The sequence below is a fragment of the Canis lupus genome, chromosome 38 (assembly GCF_003254725.2).
Source record: "Canis lupus dingo isolate Sandy chromosome 38, ASM325472v2, whole genome shotgun sequence".
NCBI classification, from domain to species: Eukaryota; Metazoa; Chordata; class Mammalia; order Carnivora; family Canidae; genus Canis; species Canis lupus.
The window spans coordinates 6,530,618-6,549,299 of record NC_064280.1 but is presented as its reverse complement, the minus strand read 5'-3'; the positions used below and the strand labels follow the sequence as shown (position 1 = coordinate 6,549,299).

The 18,682-nt window shown below is 34.0% G+C and overlaps 1 protein-coding gene across 4 annotated transcripts in view; it reads right to left on the bottom strand.

Moving 5' to 3' along the window:
* Window positions 1-13,295: 13,295 nt before the first annotated feature.
* The window catches only part of UCHL5 (ubiquitin C-terminal hydrolase L5), a 41,248-nt gene continuing 35,861 nt past the window's right edge, over window positions 13,296-18,682 (bottom strand). For all 4 annotated transcript variants that reach the window (XM_025421022.3, XM_025421021.3, XM_035711178.2 and 1 more), the window contains one exon: window positions 13,296-15,621. In XM_025421022.3, the coding sequence (XP_025276807.1) occupies window positions 15,577-15,621 (45 nt within the window). In that variant the 3' untranslated portion in view covers window positions 13,296-15,576. The remainder of the gene's footprint in view (window positions 15,622-18,682) is intronic.

Below are 18,682 nucleotides of genomic sequence, written 5' to 3'. Positions count from 1 at the left end.
GTATTTGTATTTCTCTTTCTGACTCATTTTGCTTATCATAATACCCTCAAAGTCTATGCATGTGTCACAGACAGCAAGATTTCATATTTTTCTATGGCTGAGTAGTATTCCATATCTACAAACATAGATATCTTATATCTCCCACATCATCTTTATCCATTTATCCATCAATGGACATTTAGGTTGTTTCCATATCTTGGTTATTATAAATAATGCTGCAATGAATATAGGGGTACATATATGTTTTCAAGTTAGTGTTTCATTTTCTTCAGAAAAATACCCAGAAGTGGAATTGCTGAGTTATATGGTAGCTCCATTTTTAACTTTTTGAGAATCCTCCATACAATTTTCCCTAGTGCCTTACCACTTTACATTCCCACCAATAGCATGCCATTGTCCTTTTTTCTCCATTTCTTCACCAATAGTTATTTCTCATCTTTTTGATAATAGCCATTCTAACAAGTGTAAAAGGTGAGATCTAATGTGTGATTTGTGATCTGTGTTTCCCTGATGATTATTGATGCTGAGCATCTTTCCATGTGACTATGGGCCATCTGTATTTTTCTTTGGAAAAATGTCTACTCAGCTCCTCTGCCCATTTTGTAATTGAAGTATTTGGTTTGTTGGTTGCTTTGTTTGCTGCTAATGAGTTGTATGAGTTCATTATATATTTTGGATATTAACCACTGGGGTTAGTGTAATGAAGGTCACTTGAAGAATGTGGTTTCCATGCAGTGATAGCAAATACCTGTTGCCATGGTTTTAAGAGAAAAGGAAAGGAGACAAATTTATGACAGTGAATACAGAGGATGCTTTTAAGGAGGTTTGCTGCAAAAGGGAGCAAGGAAACTGAGTGTTAGTTGTTGAGGGAAGTGTAGTCAAGATACTTTTTTTATAAGCTTGTTGGAATGATCCATTAAAAAATGAAAAAAATGGTAACGTAAGAGAAAGAGGAGAGAATTTCTGGAATGTTGTTCTTGAATAGACAAAAAGGGATGGCATCTAATGACAAGTAAAGCAGCCAGCTTTAGATAGGAAGATGGGTAATTTATCTGCAAGAACAGGTAAGAATGCAGAGGAGGTGCTAATGCTTTTAAGTAAGTAGATGTAGTGGTGAAAGTCTATGAAGGTTTTCTTCTGATTAGTTCCATTTCTTAGTAAAGGAGGAAGAACAGACATCAGCTGAGCATAGGAGTGATGTTGAGGTTCAAGTAAAATGAAAAAAGTCCCCATATGATCACCTCAAAAAGACAAATGAAATGGCCTAGAGATGTATAGAATGCTTACCTGATAGAATTAAGGGCCCACTTGAGGTTCATGATCAGAATTTCAAGCGAGACAAGGGAACCTGGTTTAGTTTTTTTCCCACCAGATCAGCTTCAGAATAACAGCAATTTGGACTTAACGAAAATCTAGTTTTGCCAAAATACCAGCACAAAGAGAACAGCAAAATAATTAAAGATGTATACAAGAGAGGTCCTGTAATAACTGACCATGAAACTTAGGCTGCGAAAAGAGAGAATACAGATATCAAAAAAAAGAGGAAAGTTGGAAATGTGGAATTGATAAAAATGAAGGCTCAAGGGGAGTCAAAAGATTGCTGGAATTAGAATGCTAGAAGGAGCATGACATGAAGATAAGAAGTGGTGTTCAGAGAGTGAGGAGCATGAAATTCAGATGAAAGAGATGCAATTATTGGTGATAAAGAAATTCAAGGGTGTGATCACAGCATTGAGTGGCTAGACTAGAGAATATTGCTGAAGGGAAAGACTTGAAAGCACTGAATGACCAGGGTGCTGTATACTGAAATTATCAAGAATTAAAACAAGAGTTGTGTAGGAGTAAGTAACATGATTTGGGAGTTAAAATTACGAAGAAATTAGGGGTGTTGACAGCAATGATGAGTCATATAATTTGATGACATGAGATCCCAAAACAGCAAGTTTTAAGGAGGAAAGAAGGAGAATGGAAGAAGCAATGGTGAACAAGGAAAACAAGACCTACCCAATCTCAAGACACACCCAATCTCAAGACCCAGTGGAAAGAAAAAATAGCAACCCCCATAGGGTGCTAATGCTTTCATTAGAGCAAGAAGGTAAAAGAAATATTTAAAAATCTAGATTGAGGATATAAATTACATAAATTACACTGTGGGCACTGTGGAAAGGTTTCCAAAACTGAAGAGGGTGGCAAAAGAACACAGAGTCTAAAGGTGAGTAGAGCGAGGAGGATAGGGAATACCCGGGAGTCTGTGGAGTTTTGTGGTACGTAAATAGGTATAAAGAGTATGGTTAGCATCATGCTTTATTTGTCTATTCCTTTCCATATCCACATTTGCTCCTTCTTTATCAGTTCTCTGTATTACAGCAAGTGTGATCTTATAAGGATGCAAATTTGAACCTCTTTAATGATTTCTATTAATCTTTACATAAAAACTAAAATCCTTAGTGTAATTCACAAAAATCTGCACAAGCACCACTGTTAGCTGTCCAGACTCAACATGTGCATCCCAGTCGTATTGCCTTTTTAACATTCTAAAACACTAAATTCTTTCCTGTCTCACAGACTCTGTACTTCCTTCTGCCTACAGTACTTCCCTCCACACACAAACCCCCAGTTTTGCCTACTTAACTCCTACTTTTCCTTCGATTTCAGCTCGAACTGTCACCAAGATAGGTCATGTTCCCCTGTTTGATGATCTCATAGAAATAGTTGCTTCACAGCACTTACAATGGCTAGCAATTATGTATTTGTAATTATCTGGTTCATGTCTGTCAACTCTCACTAGAGTAAGTTCCATGAAGACAAAGATAATAACTGTTGCTTTTACCTTTACATGCCCAGAACCTCATTAATCTAATGCTTGTTATATGTTCAATAAATATTTATTAAATGGCTTGCTCTAGAGGACACTGTCTCCAGCACTACAATGAGGCAAATATTATTAGCATGATACCATCCATGTCCATGTTCCTCCTTATTGATAGAGTAATCTGATAGTAGAGAAGCATTAGAAATAAAATTTCAGCTTTCCTTAGAAAATAAAATTTCTTAATATCTAAAAAGCTATTACAAATGGATAACAAAAATATTAACACAGCAATAGAAAAACGGGCTAAATACACAACAGGTACTTCATTAGCAAAGAGATACAAATGGCCATTAAACACACAAAAGATTAACTCCACTAATACTCAAGGAGCATGGAAACACAAAGAATGCCATTACTGCAGAGATAAAAACTACATGTATTTTTATATTCTTATTGAAATTAACATCAATTTTTTAAGTAATTAAGAACTACTGGTAAACACTGACAGTTTCTACATATCGAAATGAACAGAAAAAGAACTTTATTGTCTACTAATGCTGTCCTGGGAGTAGCCTAGATCTCCTGGTTACAAGAACTTCAAATTAACTAATTAATTATTTTTAAATGGATGAAATGAACACAGTACCAACAAAATAACAAGGAATTACCAGACCAAAAGAAAAAAGAAAAAAAAAACAGTTTGAGAAAAGAATATATGAAAGATGTTTTTGCAAAACTCTGAAATTTTTTTTTTTATTTTTATTTTTTTATGATAGTCACAGAGAGAGAGAGAGAGGCAGAGACACAGGCAGAGGGAGAAGCAGGCTCCATGCACCAGGAGCCCGACGTGGGATTCGATTCCGGGTCTCCAGGATCGCGCCCTGGGCCAAAGGCAGGCGCCAAACCGCTGCGCCACCCAGGGATCCCTAAAACTCTGAAAATTTTAAGTTTCATTTTTATGGTCTCTCAGGTCAGCAGGAATAAAAATCTAAGCCCCATCTCCCATAAAATAATATTTCAATTGGAACTTCCCACAAAATCATTGAGACTCCAAAGGATTATATACCATGATAAGAGAGAACCATACTCATATCAGCCTTTGCATCATTTTGTAGTTCAGGTTTGAATGACTTAGGTAGGCCAGGAAACCCTGGTTCTTCAACGTAGAATAAGCCTCTTCCAAACTTGCTGAGTTTCTAGGTACTGCCAGAGGCAGTATAAACCTTCTCTGGAAGAAAATTTCATGCTAGGCCTCAAAAACGTTCTTACAAATAACTTTTCAAGAATGATGAGATAAGAAACACACACATGCATGCATAGACACACACATATACACACACACACACACACACACAACTTGAGCAAGAACTAACAGAAACCACAAACAGTAAAAACAGATCCACTAAGACTTCAGATATTGGAATTATCAGACTCATCATGTGGTAACATAAACTTATTATCAAAATCCAAGCAATGTAGTATGAGAAAGGAAAAATGAAGACCAGTATTACAGACATTAGAGGCACAAGTTCCAAATAACAACAGAATCCAGTAATACATAAAAATTTATACTCTAGCAGGACCAAATTAGGTTTATCTGAGAAATGTAAGGTCAGTTTAACAATGGAAATATCTAAATGTTGAGATCAGAAATACGCAGACGTTTCATTGATAAGCCTCTTCCTCTGGACATACTTCAATAAATTGTATGACTTCATTGTATCTGCACTTCTAGAATTGGCCATCCTTTTTGATTAACACCTTGTTTTACACAAGTGTATTTAATGTTGTTCATAAGTATATTTAATTATGTCATAGCAGAGGTTACAAAGTAGAGACTTTGGGTCAGGTTCAGCACACAAATTGTTTTATTTGGCCTGAGATATTTTAAAGAAATGGAAGCCAGCATTTATAAACTGAAAAACTTCAATAAATCCAGATTTTTGGCATCTCTCAAAAAAATAGAAATATCTGGCAATACTAGCCATATTTCTGCATGGAAATAATCAGCTACAACTGAGGAATAACTGCTCCCTCTAGATAGGGTGTACTCTCCTGTTAGCTATAATCTCGGCCACTCTGGTTAAGTGTCATTTGCCATTAATCTATATGTGTTCTTTTTCCCCCTTCTTAGAGTAAATTTGGTAGAAAAATAAAGTACTTGTTCTATCTCTCAGATTAGGGAAAATAGAAAATCGGACAAAGAATGGTCTATATGTCAAGAAAAGTGGAGGAAAACATTTATTGGTGGAAATGAACAATATCACTTCATGGTTAGTACACCAATACCTGGTCAGCTTCACTCCTTTATGTTACTCGCCTAGCTCGATAAGGTGTTCTGTTGGTGACCTCTGAGTTAGTCACATCCAAATGGCCTGAGAGCAGCTCTATTTCATGCTAGCAACTTACCAAATTTATACTCTGTTATGTGTTGACATTATAATTTAATTTTCAAAACGCAATCTCATTGCTTGAATTCCCAGGTGCCTGGAAAGCACCTCACTAGTCCCAAATGCTAACAGAACTTAAAAGTTGCAATTGCTACTTGTTATCTACCTTGACTCTTATCCAGCTAACATCTCTGTTGTCTTTCTCCTCTTGTTTCCTCCTCCCAAAATAAGCTGTTACTAAATCTTAAAAAAAAGAAAAAAGTTGACAGGAATGTTCACACTGTGACCACAAAATATAATAGTAAGTTGGTATCTCAAGTGTAAGTCGATTCTCATAAACATTTGTCCAAACTACATAAACACTATTGCTGCATATGGAGCAAAATAGACTTAAGAGTAACAGTTACTTATCATAATGCTGTCCCTGCTCTTTGAGGAAGTTATCACCAGTGAGATTTATTGCCCCACAAGGCTAAAACCCAGCCCAAGCCCACAGAGCAAGATCATGTCTTTTCATCCATGGAACCTCAACACAGCATTAAATCTCTCTCAGAGGAGATGCGTAATTTGATTGAATGAATGAATTAATGAGTGAACAAGTAGATACTCAAGCCTCTCCTTAATCTTGCCTCTTCTATTATAATTACTATCGTGTGGTATTTATAGTAGGGCTTGTAAATGTCTTGACATTTACTTATGCTAAAATAGATCATACAAAATTCTTTAAATGGAAATTATATCACAAGTCCCCAGAATTGTCTACATTTATTTAAATATGTATCCAGAAAGAAGTTGATTTTCCTCTTTGTTAATGAAGGTTGCTTATACAAATGACTAGATTTCAAATTGGAGATGCTGTGTCAGAATACAGTTTACACAGATGGCCCCCAACGTAACAATGATTCAACTTACAATCTTCAACTCTTCAATGGTGCAAAAGTGATGTGCAATCAGTAGGAACCATACTTCAAATTTTGATCTTTTCCTGGACTGGTAGTATGCAGTATGATGCTCTCTTGTGATGTGGGGCAGCTCCCAGTCAGCCATGCAATTATGAGGGCCAGCCCAACTGTAGGCTAATGTAAGTGTTCTGAACACAGTTAAGGTAGACTAAGCTATGATGTTTAGTAGGTTAGGTGTATTAAAATGCATTCTAGACTTAGAGTATTTTCAAATTACAAAGGGTTTATCAGGACTTAACCTCGACATAAGCTGAGGAAGATCTGCACTAGCTTACACTCTTAATACCATTTTAGAGGTTAAAATTAGCAAAAGGACTGCTTCAAGATAATAATACAAACTAGATGTATAGGTTTATCAGGTTGTCAACCCAGGAGGCAGAGAGATCCCCAAAACATTGGGATAAAAGCTAAGGAAATGTAACCAAACTTTTTCTAAATATCATGTGTTTTAAAAGAAAAAGAAAGTCATATAAGCATGATTTCTTATGTTTAGACTCAACCCTGAGAGACAGCAAGAGGGGTCCAGAAGTGTTTGTGTCTAATACAACGAAGCTTTAATAGAGCAATATTTGTTTTAGGGGTGAGTCGTATAAACATACATGAAATTTGTTTGCTAAGTGCTACTTGAAATTTATAAGAAAGGACAAAGTACCTTTCAGTAGATAATAGGACAAAGGCCAAGTTCATACAAGTTAATAGCATAGCAGGACCAGAATCCCAGGTCACCCAAATCCACTTGTGGTGGTCTGCCCTCCAGCATACTGTACCATAGGGTTACGATTTGAGAATAAATTGGTGTGCAGAAAGCTCAGTGTCTTACCTGTGACACCGTGTCTGCCATCTTCAAGAAAGTTGACAAGAATGTACAGTTCTTAGAATGGTAGCAGAGGCTGGGGTAACCAAGTTACTTATGGAAGATATAATGAGGCTACTTACGTTGACACACCATTGTTTTTGATTGCAAATGTTGATGCAAATAAATTTTGGCCTAAAATCTGAAAGAGTAACTACATCACCTAATGTGCTCATACAGATGGCCCCCAACTTAACTATGTTTCTTTAATGGTGCAATTTTTCTTTAATTGTGCAAAAGGGATATGCATTTAGTAGCAACCATACTTCAAATTTTGAATATTGAAGCAACACAAGTACCCCAATAATAATCCTGTGTGCTCTAAAAGAAACACTTTCCACATCATCTTAAGTGTTCAGGCATTCCAAATATGTAAGTTAGATATAAACTCTTTCAGGCATGCGATATTAAAGGTCATTGTGGCGATATTAGAACAGAAACACTGATTCGTCACACATAGGTGTTACATAGATTATAGAAAATAGTCCCTTCATTTAGAGACAGTTTAAAAAATTAAGGAGCCTCTCCAGATATCATGAAGCCAGATCAGAATAAAATTGAAATAAAATGAATATAAACTTAAGTTACAACATATTTGAAAACACCTTTTGATATGGAAAAGGAAGTAGGAGAATATCAACCAGAGAAGTGATAATTATGGAGTTTCAGATTTGTCATTGTGTCTCTAGCAACGCGTAGAAGGATGCAGTAACATTTTGGCCAAGAGGTGTGTAGTGTACTAGGCAGATCTGGCTAGTGTCTAGGATGCCAAAACATTTCATGGGTTATCACAGCCAGTATCTCTAAAAAACAAATAATTTCCTTTGGACCAGTTCTATAGTCAACCCACCTTCTGGTCTTAATTTGGTTTCCTTGGTAAGTTTATGTACCAGGGAGAGAATGTATTGATAGGCTGATAGGAACGTCTGGTCTGCTTGGCAGTTCTAACTGTAAAGTAAATTAGTAAATTGTCTTACAGGTATACACCCGTCTGTAAGTTTTATTAAGCTGTCTCAACTACCCAATGTCCTTATCACCTTCAGTGAGTATACACACTCAATGCCTCAAATCATAAGCTGAAAGGGCAGACTTTGGACTTTGGTAACTTTAGTAGGAGACACAGCCTAGGAGGCCCAACCTGGATAGCTTGTTGGTCTCTAATCAAAATGATTATAATTACCAGCCCACACAGAGCCACTGGATCCCAGAGCTCATGATTACAACTTACTCTACATATTCCTTAATAATTCAGTGAAGGTAATTAATCTCCTATAAAGCTACTAATAAATCCAGAGATATGATAGCTTTTTCACCCAAGAGCCTACACTGTTTGTTTCTGTCCATAATGCAACTCTCACCCCTAAGAATGGGGAAGGGGGGGGGGTGGGAAGGAAGGGAGTAAAGAAGGGTGGGGCATGGAAAGGGAGAGAGGGAGGGAAGGAGGGGGAAAGATAAGAAAGGAGGGGGGATGGAGACAAGGTGCGGGGAGTGACAGGAGGGAGAAAGGAGGGAGGAAGGAAAGAAAGAAGGAAGGGGAGGGAAGGATTCAGGAGCCAGTTAGCTGGGTTTGAATCCTAGGTCTACTGCTTACAGAGCTGTGTGAACTTAAGTAAATTACTTACTGTTTTAGTGCTTTAGTGTTCTCATAGGAAAAATGGGGATAACAGGATCTACTTCATATCCTGTGGGGATTAGAGTTAATATGCAAAAATACTTAGAACATTGCCTGGCACATTTCAAATGGTTTTGCATTTTCTTCCTCCCTCCCTCCATCCAAGTTTATTTTTAATTCTTTAATTTTTAAATTTTATTTTAGAAATGCTCCATGCCCAATGTGAGACTTGAACTCAAGACCCTGAGATTAAGAGTCACATGCTCCACAGACTGAGCCAGCCAGGCACCTGCTGCATTTAATTTCTAATCAATTTTCTAATCCTACTAATTCTAATGCTACTGAAACTGCAAAATCCTAAGATCAATTTCTTAAGTGCACAAAATATAGCACAATGCCCACTGATTATGAAAACAGTATTTCCATAAATATAACAAATGAGCCTGTGCTTGTTAAATTTGAATATACAAAAGAAGTAACTGGGTATCTTATTAAAATGCAGGTTCTGATTCCATTGGCCTGGGATTCTGCATTTCTAGGGTTCCCAGGTGATGCTGACACTGCTGGTCTGATTTTGAGTAGCTAGGTTACGGATGGCTTGACTTAAATACATATATGCATACACACGTAAGATAAACAAAGTAAAATAAAATATTTTAAATAAGAGACTATTATGCTAAGTGAAATAAGTCAGAGAACGATAAATACCATAGGATTTCACTCACATGCGGAATTTAAAAAAACAAACAAATGAACATGGAGGGGGAAGGAGAGGCAAACCATAAAACAGATTTTTAACTACAGAGAATAAACTGAGGGTTGCTGGAGGGGAAAGAGACAGGTGATGAGTTAAATGGGTGATGGGTATGAAGGAGGACACTTGTGAGGAGCACTGGGTGTTGTATGTAAGTGATGAATCATTACATTCTACTCTTGAAACTAATATTACATAATATATTCATTAAATGGAATTTAAATAAATTTAAATAAAAACTTAAAAGTACAAGAAATTACTCAATTAATTGATTAATTAAAAACAGACTGCTAGAATAGGCACCAGTGGGGAATACCCTGGAATAACCAGTATTATTATTGCTAGGAAGACATAGGTATGCCTTAGATTGCACAATAAATATTTATTCAAATGTATGTGTTATACACATACACATGTAAGCCGCATTTATGTCTTGTTCATATTTAAATGCATTTAGGGAGCATCTTATTGAAAGAAATCCTGACAATACTTTTGTCACAAGAACAATTGGTTTATTTATTGATATGGTTTATTTACTTATGGTTTAGAACACAAAAGTAACATATTCTGTTAGGAAAAATTTCAATCATCTCAGAAACCCATGAAGTTTAAAATTCTCCATTTCAACTTTTTCACTTCTAAGCCCCTGGGCTACTAACTATTGAGAATCTAGTGTGATACTTTCAAATACTCTTCTGTTCTCATATATTCACATATAAGATTTTTCTTCAGAAAATGGATTTATACTCTACCACTACAGTGCAATGTTCATTTTCCCCAAAAACTTGTCAGAGATGTCCTTCCAAACTAATGCATAGAAATTTATCTCATTATCTTCAGTGATCTGTGTATATTCCAACATACTACAACTTATTTTTCCATTCCCTCTTGCTACGCTTTTAGGTTGTCTCCAATTATTTGCTATTACAAATAACACTCTAATGAATCTTCTTATACAGATCTTTATCTAGTATAAATAATTATATAATATGGTTCTTGGAAGTTAAATTATTTTAAGGATAGTACCATCTAAATTTTGAGAATTGCTAAATTGCTTTTCAAAAAGATTCTACCCCTGGTCCATCAGCCTGCCCATTTATGCCCACACTATAAAGTAGATGTTTACAAGCACTTTAATTTCTTGATAATCTGAAAGGAAAAAGGCATCTCTTTAATATTTGATCTGCATTTTCTTGATCACAAGTGGACTTTACCATATTTTATAATGTCACTAGCCATTTTTTAAGGTCTTCTGTGAATTGCCTGTTCATATCATTTTCCTGGGGGAGGGCTCTCTATATATTAGTTATTAATTAGACTTCTAATGTACATATTACATTTTATATGATGAAATCTTGTTATCTTGCTTTTAAGTTTTTATGGTGTTTGTTGTACAGAAATTTCTATAGTCAATTGTTTCTCTTCTGGATTCTTTTTTTTAATCTCTTGCTTAGGAAGCTTTTCTCTATCCTCAAATAATAAAATATCCTCCCATATTTTTCTAGTAACTTCATTGTTTTACTTTTCTTGTTTACTTCTTTAATCATGGTGTATGTCAAATTGTTAAAATACACTTGCATGAGACTTTTCCCACTAGTTTTGTGGTTTAGCAAAATACGATAGTACATTGCTACAAGAAAGTGTTACGTAAGTTTATGTAGAATATCTGGATAGCCTAAAAAAGAAACTAGGCCAGTGGTCCTAGCCTTTTATACATGTAATTTTTATTCAACCTATTTTCATATTGAAAATCAAATCAGAATTACCCCCAAACCAACCTTTCTAAACCATTTAACTATCACATATTATTTAAAATTAATCTTCAGAATTTTTGCATATTGGTTCTGCCTGTATGCAATCCTTTCATAGTGCTGAGTTAGTACTACAGAGAAAATTCTCTTCATTTAGATCTCTACTCATTATCATCTCTTTAAAGGTATTTGCCTTGGCCATTCCATCAAACCTCACCTCCCTCCAACTCTTTTTACCTGCCTTATTTTCCTTACAGTTACCAGTAATTGAAAAATTATATTATACAGGCTTGCCTATTGCCTATCTTATCATGAGGGCAGGGGCTTGATCTTGTTCACCACTACATCTCCAGCATCTAGAACAACTCCGATATACGTTGAATAAATTATCAAAGAAAGTTCTCAAGACATTAATATAATCAAGTCAAAAATCAAAAGTACCTAAGTATGAATCTTTGACATCACGGTCATTGGATTTAAGCCAATTAACCACATGCTAAGGAGAAGAACAAATTGAAGAACATGCATGTGTAGCAGATCTAGTATCTCATGTCAGTTTAAAAAATAAATTCCTCCCCCTAAAATCAAATTATCTAGTTTGCCCATTTTAGTTCTATGCTTTATTCCACACTACTGGGCGCTTGTTAAATATAATAGAGCATACTTATATAATGGAATACTAAGCAAGGATTTAAGATGTGATACAAGCATATTTATTAATATGAAGTTTGTCGGGGGGAAAGTATAAAGTATGCAATAAAATATTTAATTGTAATCCCAATTTCATAAAAATGAAAATATCTATTACATGTTTAAGTGTAAACACATCCTCTGGTGAGATCAACATCAGAACATTAACAGTGATTATCTCTGGGTTAATAAGGAATAGATTTTCATATTTTTTCTTCTCTATATTTTCTCATTTCTCTAAAATAAACATTACTCCTGTAAAAAGAAAAAAATTGTTACTGTAGAAGAATGTAGTAACATGTGATTGAGTGGATTTGCCAGCCTCCTCCTAGAATGCTTTCCCACTCTGCAGAGACTAGAGAGCTAAAAACTAGCTTCCTAGATTCCCCTGCAGAAAACCTAATGAAAATTTTCAAAGTCAAATGTAAGGCAGAGGCCATCTACCTGTTGCCTTAGCTATTCTGAGTGCCTAGCTGTGGAGAGGTTGAATTTTTCTCCAATTCTGGTGTAGTGGCTGAGTGATAACACGTAGTTGCAGCACAGTCTTCATTCCTAGACCACAGCTCCTGTAGCATGTTCTAACATCGGGGACTCCAAGGGTGATCGATCCCCTAGAGTGCTGCAGATGTTGTTCCCCTGGTGGGCTAGTAACATTTTGGAATATGGGGAGGGCATACGATACTAACACAGACAGAAACGCACACGTATGGGGGGAAAGGATCACTAAATAGACTAAATACACTGAAAGGTCAATGTAGTCATCCCCGATGGTAGAACTATGGGTAATTTAAATTTCATTTTTGCTTATCTTTGTTTTTTTTAAAGGGAAAACTTTAAAAGCTTTTTTTTCCCCCCACCAAAGACACAAAATCCTCCTACAGGAAAAAAAAGGAGTATTTCTGAATGTATCTTGGAGTGGTTTAGGCAATTAAATTAAAGTTATTAATCTGCATGTAACACCATAATACACACAGAAGTATGTATCATGGTCTAAATAGGGGAGCAAGTCCCCATGGTTCATGATCTTAGAACAAATATTTGTCTATTCTAATGGCACAGTCAAGCTGACTGCTCTCTGCTAGAAAAAGGGCAGCTATCTTGGGAACTAAACATATGAGGTGAGACTAGCCAGTGCAGCAGCTGTTGGCAAGCTTTCTGTTTATGAGAGCAAAAGTATATTGCTTAGAATCATCTAGGTTTTAAAAGGTACCAAAACAGAATGGAAGTGCCCTCACCTACCCAAGAATTAAAATGAAATTTTAGAAAAGAATGGGCAAAAATGAAATGAAGAAAGGATACTTTCTTTTAAATACTCCTTCCAATACTCCTGTTAAAAACAAACAAACAAACAAACAAAAAAAAAACAACAAAAAAACCTTCCCACATAACATTTATATATTTCTGGATTCTCTTCATTCATCCATTTGCTCTTTCTTTACCCACCCGCTTCATGACTTAAGACCCAGACAAAGACAAGTCGTATTTCTTTATTCACTGGCAGATGGCAGACATTATCATGAAAGATCACAATGCATTTACAATCATCAAAGAAGCAGATAAAATAAACCATTCTTAAGGTATGGAATTTATCAAAGAATTAGATTAATAAGAAAATATCCTTATATCTATTAACACAGTTTTATAAACCTATTCTTTAATGTCATTTGATACTGGTTATTCTTGTTAAAAGCATCTTTCAATGACAATTAATTTTTATAAACAGATTTTGGATCTTTTATGGTTGTTGCTGTGACCTAAGAAACTTTAGCTATCTTGAAGTCACAAAGATATTCACCTACAGTTTCCTCTAAAAACCTTTGTACTTTAGCAATTAAATGAAGGTCTATGACCGATCTCAAATTCATTTTTGTGAGGAAGGGAGTCTTGGTTCATTTTTATTCCACATGAGGGTTAGCTGTTCTGGCCTCATTTATTGAAAAGACTTTCTTTCTCTGTTGGATTGCTTTGTGACTTTTGTCAAAAATCAAGTAATCATATAAATGTGGATTTGTTAATAGGCTCTCTCTTATATTCCACTGATTGATTTGTTGTTGATCCTTATGCCAGTATCACACTGTCTTGATGACTGAATACTACTGACTATAATATTCCTTGTATTGCTTTACAAAATTCAAGCCTCTATAAAACGGGGTATAGAGGTACCTGGCTGGCTCAGTCAGTAGAGCATGCAACTTTTGATTCTCAGGGTTGTGATTTCAAGCCCCACATTGGGTGTAGAGATTACTTCAAAATACAAAGCCTTAAAATTTAAAAACAAGGTATATAAATTAGGTTGAAATAATTGCATGGGATCAAGATGAGCCTAAAATAATCCTTAAGAAGTCACTTTTTAAAATTGTATCATGGCTTTGAAAACACTCCACAACTACTATTATATCCAGAACAAAATATATTTACCCACAAAAAGAAAATGTAAAACTACAAATTCTTCTTTATTCCCAATTGCAGTTATGTATGAAAAATATTTCATTAACTTTTCCACTCAATTTCCCAGCAGATTTCCTCACATTAGTTATTTAATAATACCACAATGTAATAAGTTTTAAAACAATCCTTAAAAAGTTCATGTGTTTGAAGCTAGAAGATGAATAGCAGTCCCCCTACACGTCTAAACTTTTCCATAATAAACTGTTAAAAAGTCATGTATCAATTTCAGAAATGTATCTAGTTAAAAAAAAAAAAAGTAGGTAATTTCCTTTATAAAAAGAAGTTCTATAAAATCTCCCTTGAACTTGCAAAAGACTAGGAGCAAGAATACAATTATTTCATAAAATAACAAAAAACAAAGCAACTCCCAAAAGTAATTTTTAAAAACCCATTGTGAGTAAACTACATGGTTCTTGAAACTACTAGGCTGTACCAATTTCATTCAAATTGGCATAGAAGGATCCTCCAACATCATATCCTATTTTTTAAAAAAGCAGATAGCCTGATTTATCAAACCTCTGATTTTTTTTTATAAAGATACAACTTAGCAGCTTGAAAAATATTGCCAGACTAAGAAAACACCAAAATATTTTAAGATTTATCATTTGTTCTTAACCTGAAATTCTGCTTTGAAGCATAATTCTCACACCTTCCTGAAATAATCCCATAATACATAAATACATAACCCCAAACAATTAAAGAAAGTCTGCTAAAATAAACTGAATGTTTATTACTTTTTCTACTGGCAGCAATGAAAATCACTAGAAACTATAATTCTTTTTCAAATGATCTGCACTAAAACCATACTTTCTCAAGATAAAATTCAGTCTTAAAATCTTCAAAATGTTTATAGATATCATAGACAAATACTGATTTTTTTTCATTAATGATGAGGAGAAACAAGAGATCCACTTTAATCAAGATCTGACATTCATAAATTTTAAGCATGTAACTGAGCTAAAAGATTAAGAGATTAATTCTAACAATCACAGGTAGAGAATATCATTTATGCAATTTCTAGGTTCATTATATTAGTATATATCCAGAGAACCAACAGAAATTCTCAGATCCAATTTCAAATAATGGAATTTGGGCAAGCACTCTTAATATCACTTTTATTTAATATGCACTACATGCACATGATGCAGGTAGGGAAAGAATCCATGCATTAAAGACAAGACAGACTGGTACTATTGCCAAACGTGCACTGAGTCAATTAGGATGTTGCTCAAAGTTCTTTATACTTAATGGTTTCCATGAAAATAAGTGCAGAAGCAGAAATGTGTATACATCCCAAAAGATCTTCATTTGGTTTCCTGTGCTTTCTTTGCATTCTGTTTTTCTTTTGCCTAGAAGTTAAAGACAGTATTCTATAAAATCTTAAAAGTCCATTTTAGATCATATTAAACTGTAAGTGGGCATTCTTAAACTAAAAGGCTTGAAATGAATTGTTTTTAAGATTTCTAGAGCATTGTCTTTCATAACCCAAGATTTGCAACAAACTATTGCTGGACAAATTAATGGTTATACTTTGCCCTCAATTAAAAAAAAGGTTATGTTTGGTTTACAGTTCTTTCTTATCTGCAGTTAAAATGTAATATTATAATTTTAATAATTTAAGCATACATAATTACTCATTCCACAAAGTCATATTAATAAATACTTCAAAACAATCTATTTACATATGTGCCCACTTGCCATTTAAATTGAGTATAAGAAAAATCTTATATTAGTTTCTGCATATTTGAACAAATGAGTTAACAGAGTATCACTGAAGGATCACATATCTGTAGTACAGCCAAACTTACAGAATTGAAAAAATGCTCTCCCACCTTATTTCATTTGATCCTTATGACAATTATATAGCTTGAACCCAGTAATTCTATTTTCTTTTTCAGCAGATGAAGAAGAAAACAGAGTTTATAGATATCAAACTTAACAAAAGTCACACAGATCGTATAAAATAAAACCTCAAGAGGTAAAAAGACACCTATTCTATAGCAGTGCTTCTCAATGTATGTACCAATGACCTGGGGACCCTGTTATAAATGCAGGCTGATTCAATAAAAAGCCTGAGATTCTAAATTTCTAACAAATTTTCAGGGGATACCAATTCTGCTGATCCTCAGATAACACTCTGAGAAATAAGATTTTAGAGTACTAGAATATAATGTTCTTTCCACTATGCCATTTAATCAGAAAGGAACAAATTAGAGTTTTGCTATTATACAACTAAGAAAAAAACTTCCTTAAAAAATAGGGTAATTAGAACTATAATATTTTTACAATGTATTAGGTAGTATAATTATTATATAACTATATGATTAAAAAAAGAGTTCTATGCCTTAGAAAATATCTTGAGGAAATATGTTACATGTACCATATGAAAAAAATCGTTTGCCTTAACATTTTTAGTTAACAAGCATAATTTGTAATTTGATATGTACATAATTTTTAACAAAGTTCTGTTTCCAAATAATAAAAATACAATTTCACATATAATTTGAAATAAAAATATGTATTTTCCCCACACTGATCTCTGAATATACAGCAGAATATTTAGTAGGATTAACAAAAATAAACTTACTGGTTTATGACATAAACTTTACAGCATAACTTAATGAGCAACATGTAACACCGAGTGTCTATACATTTATTAAACTTTATAATTCAAATAAAATTAAGAATAGGTGAAATAAGTTGAAAGGAATTACCACCATTTCTTGAGTACTTATTTATGTACTATATAGATATCTTATTTAGTCCTCAAGAATGTGAAGTAGGTATGATTCCTAATTTACAGATGAAGAAACAGAAACTATAAGAAAATAACTTGCCTAAAAGCACCAGCCGATAAGTAACATAACTGAGATTTAAAACCAAAAGATTGTATTCTGTTCAGTCTTTGTTAAAAATATTACATTTCTAAATAGCATGGAAAAAAGGAACATTGTTACCTTCTATACAGTATGCCAATGAAATACCAAAAACCACTCACTCAAGTCAGATAATTCTATAATCACAAAAATCAATGTAGATATTGTGAATACCAACTATTCTTCTATCTTATTTCTATTAAGGAATAGAAAAAGTAAGTTCTGAAGATTATTACCAATGGAATTATAATGTCTTAGTAAAATGTGGACAAAAAATATCGTGAAGATACTTTGAATCCCCCACAGCAACTGAATCTATTATGGTAGGTTACTGGTGATTGTTAAAAACCTGGGATTAAAAAAAAAACAAAAACAAACCTGGGATAGACAATGATCCAAAATTACTAGGTTAAGATAAAAATATTAGAAGAATTTTAAGTATACCTGAAATAAGTAAAAGTTTTACAAATGAAATCTTCAACTAGCTGATTTTGTATTTTAAGAAATAGACTTGGTATATGGCACAAGAAGTTTTGTAACTATGTATTTTTAGGTTACTTCCTGAGCTGTTCTTATATAATGTATATTCAACTTCTGAGAGAAGAGCAGAAGCCTCATATAACAAAAACACTTATAAGGCAAGATCTTAACCTAATTCATTATAGCCACATGTCCTTGGGAGAATTAAGTCTTGGTCTTTTCTTTATTATTCTGTAAAATAAAAAGATTTTCAAACTCAAATACTTTCATGCTCTCACAGGCTTATTACAAGCAACTATCTCAGTTAGCCAGAGATCTGATCCTGGACAGGTTTGGCATTTAGCATCACTGCCCAGAGTAGCCACATCTTTTCTGTTGGGTTCCTTCTACCTTTTTCATGCTTTGTTCCTTTTTCCTACCTTCTCTTGGCATAGGGAGCTGAGGCATGGAGGAGGAACATTTTGAACTTACTAATTTCTTAGCAATTTCAACTTACTCATTTCTGAATTCTGTATCTAATTTTTCTTAGAGGTATTGTTATTAAGCAATTATCACTATTAAAGTCGTTGTATATAATTATAAAAATATATTGTTTTTCATGTGTGACATTTTTGTTTATCAGCAGGAAGTGATATTCAATTCGAAATAATTCTTTTTCAAAATGAGATGAACAAAATATATTTGTTCTTAAGGAAGCTGATTTATTGGTAGAGAATAAGCATTTGATTCTAAACACAGATTTAAAATTTTATGGATATGAAACTTTAAGTAGCATAATGCTATTTAGGAGCTACCCTGTGCTCCGCCAGGACCTTCAGCATGAATTTATTCTGGCACTTATGAGAACAATCCTATTCAGCACAATACTATAATTTATTCTTTTCCCCAATAATATCATGAACTGCTTAAGGCAGAAGAATGTGTCTTAATTATATGTACATCTGAAGACTTTAAGAGAAGTCCCAGAATATATTACAGCTAGATAAATGTCTGATGAATAACTGTAAAATTTCAAAAATTTTAATCAAATAATGTATCTAAATTCCTTTATATC